The sequence below is a fragment of the Aricia agestis genome, chromosome 1 (genome assembly GCF_905147365.1).
Source record: "Aricia agestis chromosome 1, ilAriAges1.1, whole genome shotgun sequence".
Classification (NCBI taxonomy): Eukaryota; Metazoa; Arthropoda; class Insecta; order Lepidoptera; family Lycaenidae; genus Aricia; species Aricia agestis.
The window spans coordinates 9243291-9260664 of NC_056406.1; the positions used below are offsets into that span (position 1 = coordinate 9243291).

The 17374-nt window shown below is 34.9% G+C and overlaps 1 protein-coding gene across 1 annotated transcript; it reads right to left on the reverse strand.

Annotated features, from left to right (window-relative positions):
• Window positions 1-638: 638 nt before the first annotated feature.
• On the reverse strand, window positions 639-9307 carry LOC121733840 (glycosylphosphatidylinositol anchor attachment 1 protein). The gene is made up of 11 exons (XM_042124222.1): window positions 8970-9307; window positions 8758-8877; window positions 8142-8301; window positions 7533-7823; window positions 7282-7396; window positions 7001-7091; window positions 6391-6628; window positions 5934-6230; window positions 3851-4127; window positions 2621-2801; window positions 639-796 (listed from the first exon to the last, which is right to left on the reverse strand). The coding sequence occupies exons 1-11, from the start codon at window positions 9216-9218 to the stop codon at window positions 698-700; spliced, it is 2118 nt and encodes a 705-aa protein (XP_041980156.1). The 5' UTR covers window positions 9219-9307; the 3' UTR covers window positions 639-697.
• Between the last annotated feature and the right edge of the window lie 8067 nt (window positions 9308-17374).

Here is a 17374-nt window from a genome sequence, read left to right on the forward strand (position 1 = left end):
GGCATTACTGACACACTGAGCGTCCGTGGCCTAATGGGTAGACCTTTGGTTCTCACTCCTAGAGGGTGCAGGTTCGCACCCGGGTGGAGGCGTATATCTATGAGACATTTTCTGATCTGAGTACATAATGCAGACGCTCGTACGGTGAAGGAAAACATCGTGAGGAAACCCGCACATAGTTGGTCCCAGACGTATTGACTAGCTCTTTCCTCTGGACTAGGCCGACTATGATGCGAGAATGAAGTATGCGCTTGGCAACCATACGGACATTTAAAAATCTTGTCCCAGGCACTACAGTATTTGAGGAGTGGTTACTTCGCTCTGAAAAATACTGTATAAATCCATAGAATTAGAACGTAGAAGTATTTTCATATCGTTGTATAAATCATCCACAACGGATGTAAAGGCCTAGTTTTTTTACTGACACAAGTCACAACAAATCGTGCAGTACAATCGACGTGTGAATGGTTCTTTATACATGTATGCGCCACTGTTTATTCGTTAAGACGTAAGTATTTTTTTTTCACGTCACGTCACTTTTTTTTTCACGTCACGTCACTTTGTTTGCATTTAGAATAAAATGTTTACTGTTTATAACATAAGAAAGGCACCTTAACCTTAAATTAAAAATAGGAGAATCCGTCAAAAATGTTTTTATTTCTTTGGAATGACTTGTGTGAAAATTGTACTAAATAAATTACTCATTCCGAACTCTATTACACAGGATCTGCCAGAATATGATCCAGGTGGGTAAGATCACGCAAGCGCCGACGTTGAATAGCCAGTTGCCGTATATCTGAAAAAGAAAAATACATTGTATTTTTTATTTGCAACATGTCAAAGACACAAGAGTGCTAGACGGATTTTTTTGGTACTGAAGGATTGATATGAAAGCATGTAAGGGTCAATTCAGACCGCAACGCGACGCGTAGATATCGAGAGATGCATTTCTGTACTTCAGTAATTGACTTCAGGACCCGACCACTAAACCGTTATGAGACTGAAACAATCAAACGAGAATGCTGCGTCCTGTTCTAACAAACGTAAAACAACGTTGTTAGAGCAGGACGCGGTATTCTCGTTCGATTGTTTGAATCTCAAAACGGTTTCATGTTCCAGTTGCGTGAGACGTCACGCAAGATACATTGAAATCCTAATATTATTTAGAAATGCAAGTCGCGATGCGGTCTGAACTGAACCTAAGAGCCTGTCACACGGGCGTTGCGTCGACGCAGCGCTGCCGTTTGACGCATAGCCGGCCACACGGACGCTGGGTCGTCGCAATGTTATTACTAAGCACTCTTTACGTCAACACCCCCTCCTGCTTCGTCTTGGAGGCTGCTGTCCGTCGTCTGTGCGTTGCGACGACGCAGCGAGCCGTGTGAATACCTTGGTGTCTAAACACACTAGGCTGAATTACGCCGACGCAAATTCCGCCGCGTTTCAAACGCTTACAAAATACGGACGGAACGCAACAGAAATTCCGTCGCGAGCCGAATTTCCGTCGAGCCGAGTAGAGCGTAAAGTTCGGCAGCGATTCGGCGGTAATGTTTTGTATAGCAATACACTATACGCAACGGAATTATCAAACCCGAACATAGCAAATCCAACCTTAACTCCAAAGCGTTAACGCACACATTACATCTGAGAATTTTAAATACTCACTTACGCGCGCGTTCCGCAACGGAAACTACGCCGCGAAATTTCGACTCTTCGCGTTATTTATAGTGTGTCGCATCAGACATAAGCGGCTGAACGTAATTTTGGACACGTAAATTACGCCGGCGTAATTCAGCCTAGTGTGTTTAGACCCTTGGTTATTTGTATGTAAAACAACGCAGCAGCAGCGTTGCGTTGACGCAACGCTGACGCAACGCGCCGTGTGGCAGTCCACTAAAGCTTTCAGAGCCAGTGCTCTATAAAATCTGTACTAACTAACTAACTACTAACTTAAACCTGATAGGACCTTAATACGGACCAAATAAAGAAAATTTCCACAAACACTTTTAAAAATTATGAACTCTGATTAGGCTACTCTAACTATACATACTAATGCTAATATTATAAATGCGAAAATGTGTCTGTCTGTCTGTGTGTTCACGCCCAAACCGCTGAACCAATTTTGCAGAAAATTGTTAAGGAGATATTTTGAGTCTCGGGAAAGGACATAGGATTCTCAACACGAAAAAACATATAAACGTGCGATAAACGAATTTTTGGCGCAACGGAGTTGCGGCTGTCGTCTAGTAAGGTATAAAGTATAAATAGATTATTAATAAAAATATTTACGCAGCGTAGGTATATCTATTAGCTTGTCTATGTATCTGCCTCATAGACCGTTGTCCATGTTTCTGCCTCATAGACCGTTGCCTATGAGGCAGAAACAGAGAAGCTATACGCTGCGACTGCGTAAATATTTTTATTAGTAAGGAGCTTAACCCATCAATCCCCAAGCGACAGCCGGCTGCCGCATAACATTTGAAAACCTATTGTGTCTGCGATACCCAGGATGGAGGTGTTAATGCATAATATTAATAATTAATAATATTCGTTAATCTTTCATAGTTATTAGCTGTATAAAATATATTTTTATTCTTAAGAAGGTGTAAGTATATCTTACCATAGAGTCCACAATGGCGAACATGACAGCCTGCATGGCTGCATCCCTCCCTCGCCCCACCATAGACAAGAAATTCTCCTCCGGGAAAAGAATACTCGAATACACAATCATAGACAGCGTCAACACGGACAGCGGATGCAACACCAAGCAGAATAACCTCTTTAGCATCAGAAGGAATGTGCTGGAACAAAAGATGATGTTAGTTGAAGGTGGCAAAACCGTAATTTGTAGGAGTACAAATATAAGTCACGAAGTAATGTAGGGCATCCGTAAGTACCTAATGCACGCTAAATTGAATAAGTGTTAATGCTGCTAGTCTCTTTCCACTGACCTCCATTATACAAGTACGCTGGACTGATGATACCCTTTGAAATGACAGCTATTTTTTGTGCCTATTTGAAGCGGAATCAGCTCTCCCATTATTAGGGATAGGAACTAAATTTGACGTAAAAATGACGTTTGAAAGTCGCCATCATGTCGCCATATTGGCGCTGATAGCAGTAGTGGGAGTATTTGGAACTAATACTAGTGATGTACAACTGTCTTTTCTATTATCGATGAAATGTTTCCAGATTCAGATAATATCGACCATTAGGACAAAAATATTAAATTGAATAATACAGACACTACATATTTAAATTAACAACGATTTCATACATAGATAACGTGAAGTAGCAGTACCTATCCATAATCCATTTATTTTTAGCAGCAGCACTACGAAAAACTAAAAACAAAACTGAAGATAAGCTTCTAACAAAAACTTTGTTGTATTGTATTTTCTAATTTCATTTCTAATATTATCAAAGTAGTGCTATAGTGTATCGTATTAAAGCTGAACAAAGCTGAATAAGTGTTCTGTGTGATTAGACCCTAACTAATCTCATCATATTATAATATTATATTATAAAGCGGAAGTTTGTTTGTTTGAACGCTCTAATCTCAGGAACTGCTGGTCCAATTTGAACAATTTTATATATTTAAAAAATACCGGTTCCGAGCCCTGAATAGTCGTATTCGTTTCGTTTTTCAACACATTGCGCATGCGCTAAGTTGAAAATTTGTGTCAGTATAATGTGCTAAAATCTGACAAACATTGATGATAATTTCTATTTAGCTGAAGCTGCACATGCGCAGTTCAAAAATTTTTAAATAAAACAAAATACTTTCGATGAACTTCTTCATCGCAAGCAAGTTATTCATGATAGTAAAAAGTAGTAAAAATTAATTTACCTTTTCGACTCGCTATCAACAACTCCAGCAAGCAACGCTAACGGTGTATAAGTGACCGCTATAACCAGTCCAAGAGGATAGTTATGCATGCCTATAGCCAGGCAGGCGGTCGCCAGCTCAACCAGCAACAGAATATTGACTAAAGTCATTTCATCATGGGATAATCTCGTCCGGAAGATCCCCAATAGAAACGGTGACACCACCGTTATTAATACTGATGTGATGATGAGTCCGTAGTAAACGGAGACTTCGGAGGGTTGGCCAAATTGATCTGCACCTGAAAAGGACAAGAAAACGATAAAATGCAGTGATAGTAATTATAATAACTAGAGATCGCCCAATGGTCGAAATTCGACCTTAATTTATGTAAAAAATTTTGACATTATTATTTTTTTTCAACTCTTGTCTCTGGGACTTAGCTGATCTCAGACTGGCCGTGTAAGCATTGTCTAAATATAGTATCTTAGATTCAATAAAAAAAAAACTATAATCCATTTTCAATTTGTCAATTTGTTGTCAACGGACTATAACGATTAACAAATAAAAGAGTATAATTTGTATGTATAGGCTTGTCACTCAAAAATCTGTCATTTCTCATGTGTGTGTGTTGTAGTGTGTGTAATGTTTTATTTGTTAAAAAAAATATGATAAAAGCATAATTTCAAAATAATATTAGTTTGATGCACTCCTTCACCATATAAACTATAACTGTGCAAAATTTCATGCACCTACGTTTTCCCATTTTTCGTAAAAAGGGTTACAAAGTTTTTCGTTCGCGTATTAATATTATGATAATATATGTAATATGCGCTAATGAAGTTAAGAGAATATATACTAATATTATAATTGGGAAGAGTTTGTTTGTTTGTTTGTATACTGGTCCGATTTGAAAAATTATTTCAGTGTTAGATAGCCCATTTATCGAGGAAGGCTATAGGCTATATTTTATTAAACTAATACTAATAGGAGCGAAGAAATAGAGGAAAGTGTGGAAAAAACGGGGGGAAATTATTTGAAAGGGCTTATTTGAACGCACTAATCTCAGGAACTACAGGTCCGATTTGAAAAATTCTTCCACTGTTAGATAGCCTATTTATCAAGGAAGGCTATAGGCTCTATTTTATCATGCTAGGACTAAGAGGAGTGAAAAATAGACGAAAGTGTGGAAACAACGAGAGAAATTATTTGAAATGGCTTATTTGAACGCGCTTATCTCAGGAAGTACTGGTCCGATTTAAAAAATTATCTCAGTGTTAGATAGCCCATTTATTGAGAAAGGCTATAGGGTATATATTATTACGCTTAGACTAATAGCAGCCAAGAAATAGAGGAAAATGTGGAAAAAAACGGGGGAAATTATTTGAAAGGGCTTATCTCACGAACTACTGGAGCAATTTTTCTGTTATTTGGCACAGACCACGTGAAGGAGCATAGGCTATTTTTTTGTGGACTAATTTTTCTGTGAAATATCTAATTTACGCGGGCGAAGCTGCGCGGAACGTTATATTTCGCGTGGTCACGACATCACGCGTAAACGGCTGGACCCATTTTGCTAAAATTTGGTATAAAGATACTTTGAGTCCCGAAAAAGGACAAGGAATACTAATTTTGTCCCGAAAAATGTACGGTTCCCGCACAATAAACTTTTATGATTATCGCCTAAACTATTCAATCTATTTTGATGAAATTTGGTATGGCAATACTTTCAGTCTCGGGAAAGGACAGGGGATACTTTTAATCCCGGAAAATATACGGTTCCCGCACAATAAACTTTTTATGATTAAAAAAAAACTGAAGTCCATGCGGACGAAGTCGCGGGCAACAGCTAGTCATAAATAAAAACTTCCTCTCTATCTGACTTAACTATGTATAATATACAAGGTTTGCTTGTCTCTGTCTGGCATATTGGAAACTTCACATGACCGAAAAATATACTTCAACTTTTTTTTAATATTTTTATTTAAATCTTGGCTTTTGCTATACATGGCATGCCAGCCCCATCATAACTTATATACTCAAACTTAAAAATTCATAGTATTCATAAGTAAAAAAGGAATATTTGAATTCAAATCTTACAACTTACCGATTTGGCTGAACACAACGGGTAAATTCATAACTGCATAACCTAATAAATGCACTAACAAGTAATTTGTTCCGATATTTGCTACACTTATATTACTGCTTAACGCTGCATCTATCTCGCGCCTTGTTTTAAAATCTTTTTTATAATCTGTGTCTTTCTTTTCTTCTGTTTCTTCTGTATCTTGCTTCTCCTTACTTTCCTCTTCTTTTTCTTGCTCCTTTTGCATGGAGACATATAGAGCTAGAGCCTTTATGAGCATAGCACCACAGAGTAAGCACAGTGAAGGCATGTATTGACCTGAAAAACAATAATAATGATTGATGTCTATACAAAATATGGCTTCCTAAGTAGAACATTTCAGTTTGAAAACTATTTTGTTGATTTTGGAAAAAAAATGTACAAATGAAAAAGAGAAAAAATCGTAATTCAAATTTTCTTTAAGCCTTCAAAATCTTACCTATTGACACAAATCGATTCGTCGCTGCCAGCATATAAAAGAAGTAGCTCTGGTGGAATCTCTCTAGCAGGTTATTTAGAGATCTTAGTACACTTTCCAGTGTCAGTCCAAGTCTGTAGAAGTTGGCTGAGCTGAGCGCCGACACGCGGGGGGCGATAGGATCGTTAGCGTCCCGACCTTCCAGGGTTACAGCTTCGATTCCAAAACGATGGAACAGACCGTGATTCCCGTTTGGCACCTGTGAGTATCACACATTTGTCCGCACCGCAAGCACCGTACGCGCCGCATCCCAGAATTCGTTGTATGAAATGACGTCACGAAAGGCGGCGCGTACGGTGCGGGGAATTAATATGCGATCAGCTTAATGCATAATGTTACAATTAATATCAAAATGTGTCTATCTGTTCTTTCTTAATGCCTAAACTGCGGATTTTTATTGCTTTAAAGACATTTTTATAGTCATTGGAAATGAGAAAGGATAATTTTTCACACCAATGTGTGTAACTTTAAGTCAAATGAAGTTGAAGGCAATATCTAGTGCTGTCAAGTTCTAATACTCATACAAGGTATTACTCTATTGTAATATTTTGTATGTAAATAATTTACTTACACCAGCAATCTGCGCAGAAACCATGCCAAGCAATGTCCAAATGCCACTAACCCATTCGTCCATTGGGTTAAGATTTCTTATCCATGAGTAACTGTAAGACAATTTATATAAATAACATTGCAAAAGTGCAGAGTGTTATTTATTATATTAAATTAATTATCTTATTATATTAACAATTTATTGTTGTTAATGGTAGCAGTTATAGATTTTTAATTGATTCTTATATTTTATATTATTCATCTTACATAATTTAAAGAGATAATTGTTGTAACATGACTAACCTATTTTTATATGAGTGGTGTATTCCAGATTTTACACACAGCTTGTGAACTAAATTGACTAGATCTAGGTTTGGCAGCTGACCATTTAGTCCCTCAACTTTAACCTCAATATATTCTGAAAAAAAAAGTTTGTAAATACTGTAAATTTTCTGTTAAGTATGTTAACAAACTCTGAAAGTACCTATATGAAAATTTTACAAGTAATTTAAATTTGTCAATACATTAAATTGAAATAGTTTAGTCCTACTTACTTATTTTTGGTGTATGGAACTCCAAATTTATAGCCGCTTGTATGGATCCTGATCTGCCCTTTAAAGTACCTGGGTCTAAGCATTTGCTATGGTCATTCAACCATTCAAAACCCTTGGTCAGCTTTCCAAAGTCTGGACCATATGTGTAAGGCAGCACAAAACTGCCGAGGCTGGAATAGAATGTTTCTGAATCTCTCTTCAAGCCATGATAAGCTTCTAACCAAGCCTGCATTCCTAGTTGTTCATGTTCAGTGATTAGGAAAATTATATCCTTCGCCCAGTACTTTTGTGCTGAAAAAAAGGTTGTTTAAGAAAAAATTAAGTCTGGTCACAGGATGGAGAAAAATTCATCTATTCATCACTTTTACATGCATACTAAAATATTAGTATCCTGTTTACATAACATTTACACATAATAACTATGTACAATGTGGAAATAAGATGCCAATACTCTTGTGTCCAATTGAAAGAGACATGTAGCTGCAGGCTAATGGCTGAAATTCAATATCTATTGACCAGGCTTTAGTAATTTACTTTTTATGTTAGTCACTGTAGGAAGAAGTTTTGTTAATTGTGGCATCAAACAAAACAATTTAATCAAGTACTTACGTCTAGCAAATTGTGCGAACGCTAGCATCAAAGCAATTCCAGCTGCAGTCCCCTTTTGGTGGCTGGAGATGGATCGGTAAGGAGCAGACAGAACTATTGCTTCCAAAGATGAGGTTCTCGGAGCACGGAGAATACCATACACATTGGTACCTTTGAATACCTGATATATTTAAAATTGGCATAAGATTGAGATTAAGATTGATTTAATTGTTTATGTATTTGAATTCTAACACAACCTACAAAAGTATCTGAGTGCTTAGTCAAGTTGAATTCGCTAGTTTTGATAATGAAGTAAGATGTCAAAAATTTTTCAAAAATTTTAACACATTGCAAGCGCCATGACATTTAGTGATGCGTTACATCAAATCCCATACATTTTTACATCTCACTTTGTTATCAAAACTAGCGAATTAAACTTGACTAAGCACTCAGTGTCTGTAAATAGATGCATATTTATAGAATCTGAATACAGATTTACATTTAGAAAAACAATCTTATCCAGCAATGTTTACTAAACAATAAGGACTTTCATAGCTTATAAACATTATGGTATTTAGATAAATCCAGTCTGGTACTAGGACTTTACAAGCTTAAGCTTTAAAAAATAAAACATTACCTGTCCTTGCCCCAATGGATAATTCAGAGTGAAGTTGTGAGTATATACTTCTAGGTGCAACTGGGACATTTTTGCTACAAGCCATGGTATGGGCATTTCATCAGTTTCATCATATTTTTCCTGAGAAGAAACCATATAATTATTATGTTAAAGTTTTACCAGTTTATTACACTATGAGGATAGAGGGTGTCTTAAAATCAATTATTACTTACCTCTAGCTCCTGCAGGAATTCGGTGTAAAATCTATTGGCTGCTTGTTCTCCGTTAAACTCGTTCGTAACGAGCCCAGGTAATAGAGCATTCTCCGAAAAGTACGTCTCATTATTGAATTCACGATTTGCTAACATGAAAAACCACAGGATTGCTCCAAGATAACATAAAATGCAAAGAGGAGAGTGTAATCTTCTCAGCACTTTTACCCATCTTACTGAACTGTATTCTGGGTCAGATAGCAAGCCCATATTCACTACTTTATATTCCTTTGCTTTTATAAAATAGTATTTTGTAAAATCACATCCTTTTGAAAGAAAAAAATGTAATAAAATGTTTTAATTTTAATAAACAAAACAGCACGGTCTAGATTTTTTGAATTGTGACATTGACAGGTGATAAGTGACAAGTGACAACTGACAAATGACAAGTGTTTTCAACATAGATATATAGATGTAGACTTAATTTTACACTCTATGGTAAGCTTTTTTATTTAAAGCTTACAACATTTTTTATATATTCTGGCAACATTTGCTCGTCCTGTCATTGAATTTGATGAAAATAACGGTCTTCAAAGAGTTGAGTCAAAATCGTCTGAAATTTGCTCCGAAAAACATTTTAATTTTCTTTACTTATTTGGAATAATTGTGTGAAAGTGAATATCGCATCCGTTGTAGCGGATATTCAGGCATTGAATAAGTAAGAAAGTAAGTGGATTTCAGTTTTTTTTTAAATAGTATTTAAATTTTTTATCACTAAGGTAGTTTTAAGAAAAAATCGGGGTGTAAAGGGTCGTATGTGGGGGAAATTGGGCTGAATATGTGTTTAATAGGGACCTAATTTGGATGAATTGGGACGCCTATGGGTGAATTGGGTCTTTATGGATAGGGTTGTCACGATGGATATATTCTAGTATTATTATTTTATCATCATTCTTCGTACCGGTGTTTGTTGTTTAAAGGGGAGAAAAACCATGCTTCGGCACGAATGGACCGGCTCGACCGGATACATACCATCACCTCATAGAAAACTAGCGTGAAACAACGCATGCGTTGTGTTTTGCTGAGTGCGTGAGGGATTGGGAATTTTAAAGATCAGGAACGCAAGTCGCAACACCAGACGAGTTACAAGACGACGAAGAAGAGTGACTCAATCTATACTAATATTATAAATGCGAAAGTATCTCTGTATGTCTGTCTGTCTGTCTGTCTCGCTTTCACGCCAAAACTACTCAACCGATTGCAATGAAATTTTGTACACAGTTATTCTAGAGTCTGAGAAAGGACATAGGCTACATTTTGATGTGGGAAAATATCTTATTTCCATGAAAATATCGATGAAAATTAATTCGCATTGCGCGTGGCGCGCTCATCCCGGGGGTCCTGGGCGAATCCAGGTTCGCCCAGGTTCGAGTCCCGCAGGCGGAACAAAAAGTTTTCAATGTTCCTGTGTCTTGGATGTGTATTAAAATAATATTTCAAAAATCTTAAATATATTTTATGTATAATATTATAAAAAATCCAGAAATATATCGATGCAATGAACATTTTAGTTCTAATACGATTCAACAGATGGCGTTTTATTTTTTACTTCATTGTAACATAGAACTAATCATACTTATTAGTTATTATGTTTTTGTTTATAGTTTTTAATACGTTAGAATATTATGTTTAATAATATTATCACTTGGTATAATAATAATCAATCTATCTTATCTTATAGAACTCCTACTGCAGTTCTAATATATGTGACAAGTTGACAGCAGAAGGCGCTCTAAAATAAAGGAGTTCGAGTGTACCGTGTTGGCCTATATTCCATCCAGAAAATATATCAATGCAATCAACATTTTAATTCTAATAAATGAAAACAGATGGCGTTTTTTTTTTACTTCATTATTGTAACAGAACTAATCATACCTACTTTATTATATATTATTGTTTTTATTCATAACTAGCTGTTGCCCGCGACTTCGTCCGCGTGGACTTTAGTTTATAGCGCGCGGTGTCAACAAAATTTGTGTCAAATTTAAAAACTTTTTAAAACCCTGGTAAGTGGTACCCCTCTTAGGGCCGCGCTACACCGGAATGGCAGCGCTGAAAGTGCTCGCCTCGCTGCTGCCATTCCGGTGTAGCGCGGCTCTTAATTAATCAAAATACCCAAAAACAGCTGTGCAGTGTGCACATAATCTATACTAATATTATAAATGCGAAAGTATCTCTGTCTGTCTGTCAGTCTCGCTTTCATGCCAAACGCCAAAACTACCGAACTGATTGTAATGACATTTTGTATACAGATAGTCTAAAGCCTGAGAAAGGACATAGGCTACTTTTTTACTGGAAAAAAGGGTTGTAAGGATCGTAAATTTGTTAAAAAAATTCATAATAGATGGCGCCGTGCGTCTTCTACATCGCGCTGACGCTTGCTCAAAAGTCTTTCTATAAGAGGTGGTATCATCTTACATTTAAGTCTCGATTTTTTTCGATTGTTATATCTATTCTACGGTATTAAATAACTCAGTACTTTATCTGTGCAGGCAGTGACGTAACCTTAAGACCAAATTTCACTAACGACTGTTAAAGTTAATGCTCGAATTAGTATCACGTTAGCTGTTTCGTTTTTCATATGAATGAAAGAGAAGACAGGACATTTTAACAAGCTGTTAACACTAACAGACGTTGGTGAAATTGGGGCTAAACCTATCAATGATAAAAAGTTTATGGGTAAAGTTGTGTAATTGGGGGGGCTAAATAAGCTTTAAAATTTGGCATAAAATATAAAGTTTAATATAAAAAATGAAGTACTTATTGTGTGCACACTGCACAGCTGTATTGATTTAAGGGTTACCAGGGTTTTTTTATAAAAGCTTTTGACACCAATTTTATTGACATCGCGCGCTTTATAGCGCGCGATGTCAATACTGAAGTCCACGCGGACGAAGTCGCGGGCAACAGCTCGTATTTATATAAAAATATAATAATAATGTGATAATGCTTGATTGGATCTGTTGTTTGATTTTGTACTAATTCTTGTATAATATATACCTCATACCTATACAGCTATGCCAAAAACATTATTTCATATAAGTACCTGAGTAGGTAATACCTATTTGGAAACATCGGGAAAGTGGCAGCCCTAGCAAAAATGTCTATTAACCCCATATGCGTCCCTTTTCACCCCAGACTGTGGGTGAATTGGGTCTAGTAAGTTTTTGGACCTTTTTGTATATTTTATTTAATAAACTAAAATTGTGATGTATTGCAAACAAAACTAGGAACCACCGGAACTCTATTGATACATTTTCTTCTTATTAATCTGAAGATAAAGTCAATAAAAATCAATGTTGAACTTGGAAAGTGACCCGATTCCCCCATTTTACGGAACTTATACTACGTATTGCACTAGTACTATGCAATAGGTACGTGGTTTATGTTCTTTATTTAAACTTCGGATGTTTCCGTATCCTGTCGGCCCACCTTGCCCCGGGGCAGTGTAGATGCCGAAAACGATATAAGTAAAAGTCAATACAGTCAAGAAGTCAAGTCGGTCGATTCAGTAAAGTGCTACGCTTTACTGAAACTTTCGATGGAGTTTTGAAGGGAACACAAAATAGCACGTTTTTGGATATTGCATCACTTTCCCACACTTGTGCACGATAACGAATATCTAATGGTTAATATCCTACCAATATTACATAATATTAAAAACTCAGAACACAATTTTAGGAAAATAATGCAAAAACACAACATCACTCTTTCACAATTCACATTCCCGGCAAAACTCAAGTGACCTATGTCACAAGTACAACACAACTCACAGGTAGCTGACAGTATCATATTTATGGCAAATCTTCTATCATCCATCCATCAAAAAATTCATGTTAATGGCCGTGTTCGTCGGCGTCATAAACCTATAATGCTATATATTAAGTCTATGGTCGGCGTAATTTTTAGCGCATTCGCTTCAAAACCTAGTTATTGCGCATGTCCAAATCATGTCATGCCATGGCAACGACAACCCTGTTACCCTATTCCCTCTTAAAAGGCCGGCAACGCACCTGCATCTCTTCTGATGTTACGAGTGTCCATGGGTGACGGAAGTTGCTTTCCATCAGGTGACCCGTTTGCTCGTTTGCCCTCTTATTTCATAAAAAAAAACAATTAAATTTTTAAATTTTTCCAAGTGATCCATATCCATATTTTCCAAAATAAAATAATCAAACTCTATCATAGTGTTAAATAAATTATTTGTGCGGCTGTTAGACAATAGGCTTATGTATTTATGTTTAGCTTTTATTATTTTAATCATGTATAAACAATTAAGACGTTGTTTACGACTTGACCAGCAACTTGTTATGGCGTTGCCATGACATCTTTTGGACATGCGCAGTAAAAGGTTTGTCCAAAAATACGCCGACGAACACGGCCATTAATTATTTACGTAAATAATACGAAAAAGGGTAAATGACTAATGATTGGACACTGTAACGGTCATTGGACAAAGCAAAAATCACAAAATTTATTAAGGTTGCTTTAAAAACTGTAGGAAACACTTGTGTACGATAGTGGTTAATATCCTACCAATATTACATAATATTAAAAACTCAGAACACAATTTTAGGAAAATAATGCAAAAACACAACATCACTCTTTCACAATTCACATTCCCGGCAAAACTCAAGTGACCTATGTCACAAGTACAACACAACTCACAGGTAGCTGACAGTATCATATTTATGGCAAATCTTCTATCATCCATCCATCAAAAAATTCATGTTAATGGCCGTGTTCGTCGGCGTCATAAACCTATAATGCTATATATTAAGTCTATGGTCGGCGTAATTTTTAGCGCATTCGCTTCAAAACCTAGTTATTGCGCATGTCCAAATCATGTCATGCCATGGCAACGACAACCCTGTTACCCTATTCCCTCTTAAAAGGCCGGCAACGCACCTGCATCTCTTCTGATGTTACGAGTGTCCATGGGTGACGGAAGTTGCTTTCCATCAGGTGACCCGTTTGCTCGTTTGCCCTCTTATTTCATAAAAAAAAACAATTAAATTTTTAAATTTTTCCAAGTGATCCATATCCATATTTTCCAAAATAAAATAATCAAACTCTATCATAGTGTTAAATAAATTATTTGTGCGGCTGTTAGACAATAGGCTTATGTATTTATGTTTAGCTTTTATTATTTTAATCATGTATAAACAATTAAGACGTTGTTTACGACTTGACCAGCAACTTGTTATGGCGTTGCCATGACATCTTTTGGACATGCGCAGTAAAAGGTTTGTCCAAAAATACGCCGACGAACACGGCCATTAATTATTTACGTAAATAATACGAAAAAGGGTAAATGACTAATGATTGGACACTGTAACGGTCATTGGACAAAGCAAAAATCACAAAATTTATTAAGGTTGCTTTAAAAACTGTCTGTTTTAAAGAAATTGAACGCCTGATTTTAAAGAAAAACAGGCAGTTTTTAAAAACTGCCTCATGTCTGTGCTGTAAAGCTAGATACCTTAAAATATTGTGTTTTGTGCTCTGCCCAATAACTACAGTAGGTATAACTGTCCAATCACTAGTCAATGTTCAACATAGTTTTTTTTTTCTTACCATAAAAATATAAGCTAATATATACGTGGGTCACACTGAAAGTGTTTAGAACTAGCCAGTTAGAAACATTACTAATGATAACTTTTTTAAATTACAATTTTAGAACTCTTTGGTAACATAATATTCATAAACTTATATATTATTATTAAGTCTATGGTTGGAACCATAAACCTTTAATTATATTATATTAAGTTTATGACTGCGATAATAACGCCGCAGCCCGCAATAGAAGTTATAATTATCGTAAGAACGCGGTATTGCCAGATGTACGATATATTTTTTTTATTTAGTGGGAAAAGATAAATATTGTGGGTTTCTAAAATTTTTTGGGGATATTTTTGGAAGTAAAATTTTTACAGCGTAAATAATTTAATTTCGTTTTTAGTACTTACTATTATTATCATTTTTATTGATAACAATAAAAATGATAAAAAAATATATTTTATTAATTATAATAAAATATAAATTTAATAAAATTTATATTTTATTATTATAATAATAATAATTAGAGATTATCTTATTATTATTCAAATTCAAATTAGCAATTCCTCTCGATTGAGATTTGATTAATTGATTAATTTAGCAGATTGATTAATTTAGATTCATATTATGATTTGTATTATGATTCACAATATGAATCATAAAATGAGTCTTATTATGAATCATGTTATGATTCATATTATGATTCATATTGTGATTCATATTATGATTCATATTGTGAATCATATTATGATTCGTATTATGATTCACAATATGAATCATAAAATGAATCATATTATGATTCATATAATGTTTCATATTATGATTCATATTATGATTCATACTATGTTTCATATTATGATTCATATTATGAATCATATTAAGTTCCATATTATGATTCATATTGTGAATCATAATACGAATCATAATATGATTCACAATATGAATCATAATATGAATCATAATATGAATCCTAATATGATTCACAATATGAATCATAATATGAATCATAACATGATTCCTAATACGACTCATTTTATGATTCATATTGTGAATCATAATACGAATCATAATATGAATCATTATACAGTGTGTAACAAAAATAAGTGATAATACTTTAGGGTGTGTACGTGTTCCTTGTAGAGAGTTCACTGTGAAAGTAGCAGCGCTAAAAGACGAAAAATTTTTTTCACTTTTGTATGGGCAAGGGCCCGAGAGTCACGAGTTCCTCCATACAAAAGTGAAAAAAAATTTTGGTCTTTCAGCGCTGGTACTTTCACAGTGAACTCTCTACAAGGAACACGTACCCACCCTAAAGTATTATCACTTATTTTTGTTACACCCTGTATATGAATCATTATATAAATCTAAATTAATCAACCTGCTAAATTAATCAATTAATCAAATCTCAATCGAGAGGAATTGCTAATTTGAATTTGAATAATTATTATTATTCAAATTAGATAATCTCTAATTATTATTATATATTAAATATAAATTTAATAAAATTTATAATATAAAATATAAATTTTATTAAATTTATATTTTATTATAATAATAAAATTATTATAATTAAAAATTATAATTTTTTTTATCATTTTTATTGTTATCAATAAAAATGATAATAACAGTAAGTACTAAAAACGAAATTAAATTATTTATGCTGTAAAAATTTTACTTCCAAAAATATCCCCAAAAAATTTTAGAAACCCACAATATTTATCTTTTCCCACTAAATTAAAAAAATATATCGTACATCTGGCAATACCGCGTTCTTACGATATATACTTCTATTGCGTGCTGCGGCGTTATTATCGCAGTCATAGACTTAATAAATAATTATAGGTTTATGGTTCCAACCATAGACTTAATATATATAGGTTTATGAATAATATGTTACCAAAGAGTTCTAAAATTGTAATTTAAAAAAGTTTTCATTAGTAATGTTTCTAACTGGCTAGTTCTAAACACTTTCAGTGTGACCCACGTATATATTAGCTTATATTTTTATGGTAAGAAAAAAAAACTATGTATACTAGTGATTGGACAGTTATACCTACTGTAGTTATTGGGCAGAGCACAAAAAATAATAATATGATTCACAATATGAATCATAATATGAAACATAATATGATTTTCGAGTAATATCGATACGTGAATCGATATTTTAATCGGTATTTTTAAATATCGGTAAAATTGAAATACCGGTTACAGTCCCTGTTTTTAAACAGGGACTCTTCAAAAAATTTAAGCATCTTTTAAGATGCTTTAGGAGAAAATTTTTTGAAGAGTTGGCAACACAGGTCCCGGCGCGGCGCTCTCTCGTAATTTCTTACCAGAGTTTCGGATCGTTCGGAGATCGGTCGATAAAATCGCGGCTGTGTGCAAGGAACGCGCCATATTATATCGCGCTGTCTGCGGGAGCCTTTAAAAATGCCATAAAAAAATATTATGTGAAAGAAGACTACAGTTCTAGAACAAGGATGGACGAGGAGTTTTGTCGGGCATGTGAAAGAGTGATGTTGTGTTTTTGTATTATTTTCCTAAAATTGTGTTAATGGGGTTTTTTAATGTGTAATATTGGTAGGATATTAACCATTAGATATTCGTTATCGTGCACAAGTGTGGGAAAGTGATGCAATATCCAGAAACGAGCTATTTTGTGTTCCCTCCAAAACTCCATCGAAAGTTTCAGTAAAGCGTCTACCACCTTACTGAATCGACCGACTTGACTCCTTGACTGTCACTGACCTCTATAATACACTGGACAGGCTATGCCGTACAAAATGACAGCTATTTCTTATGCCGAT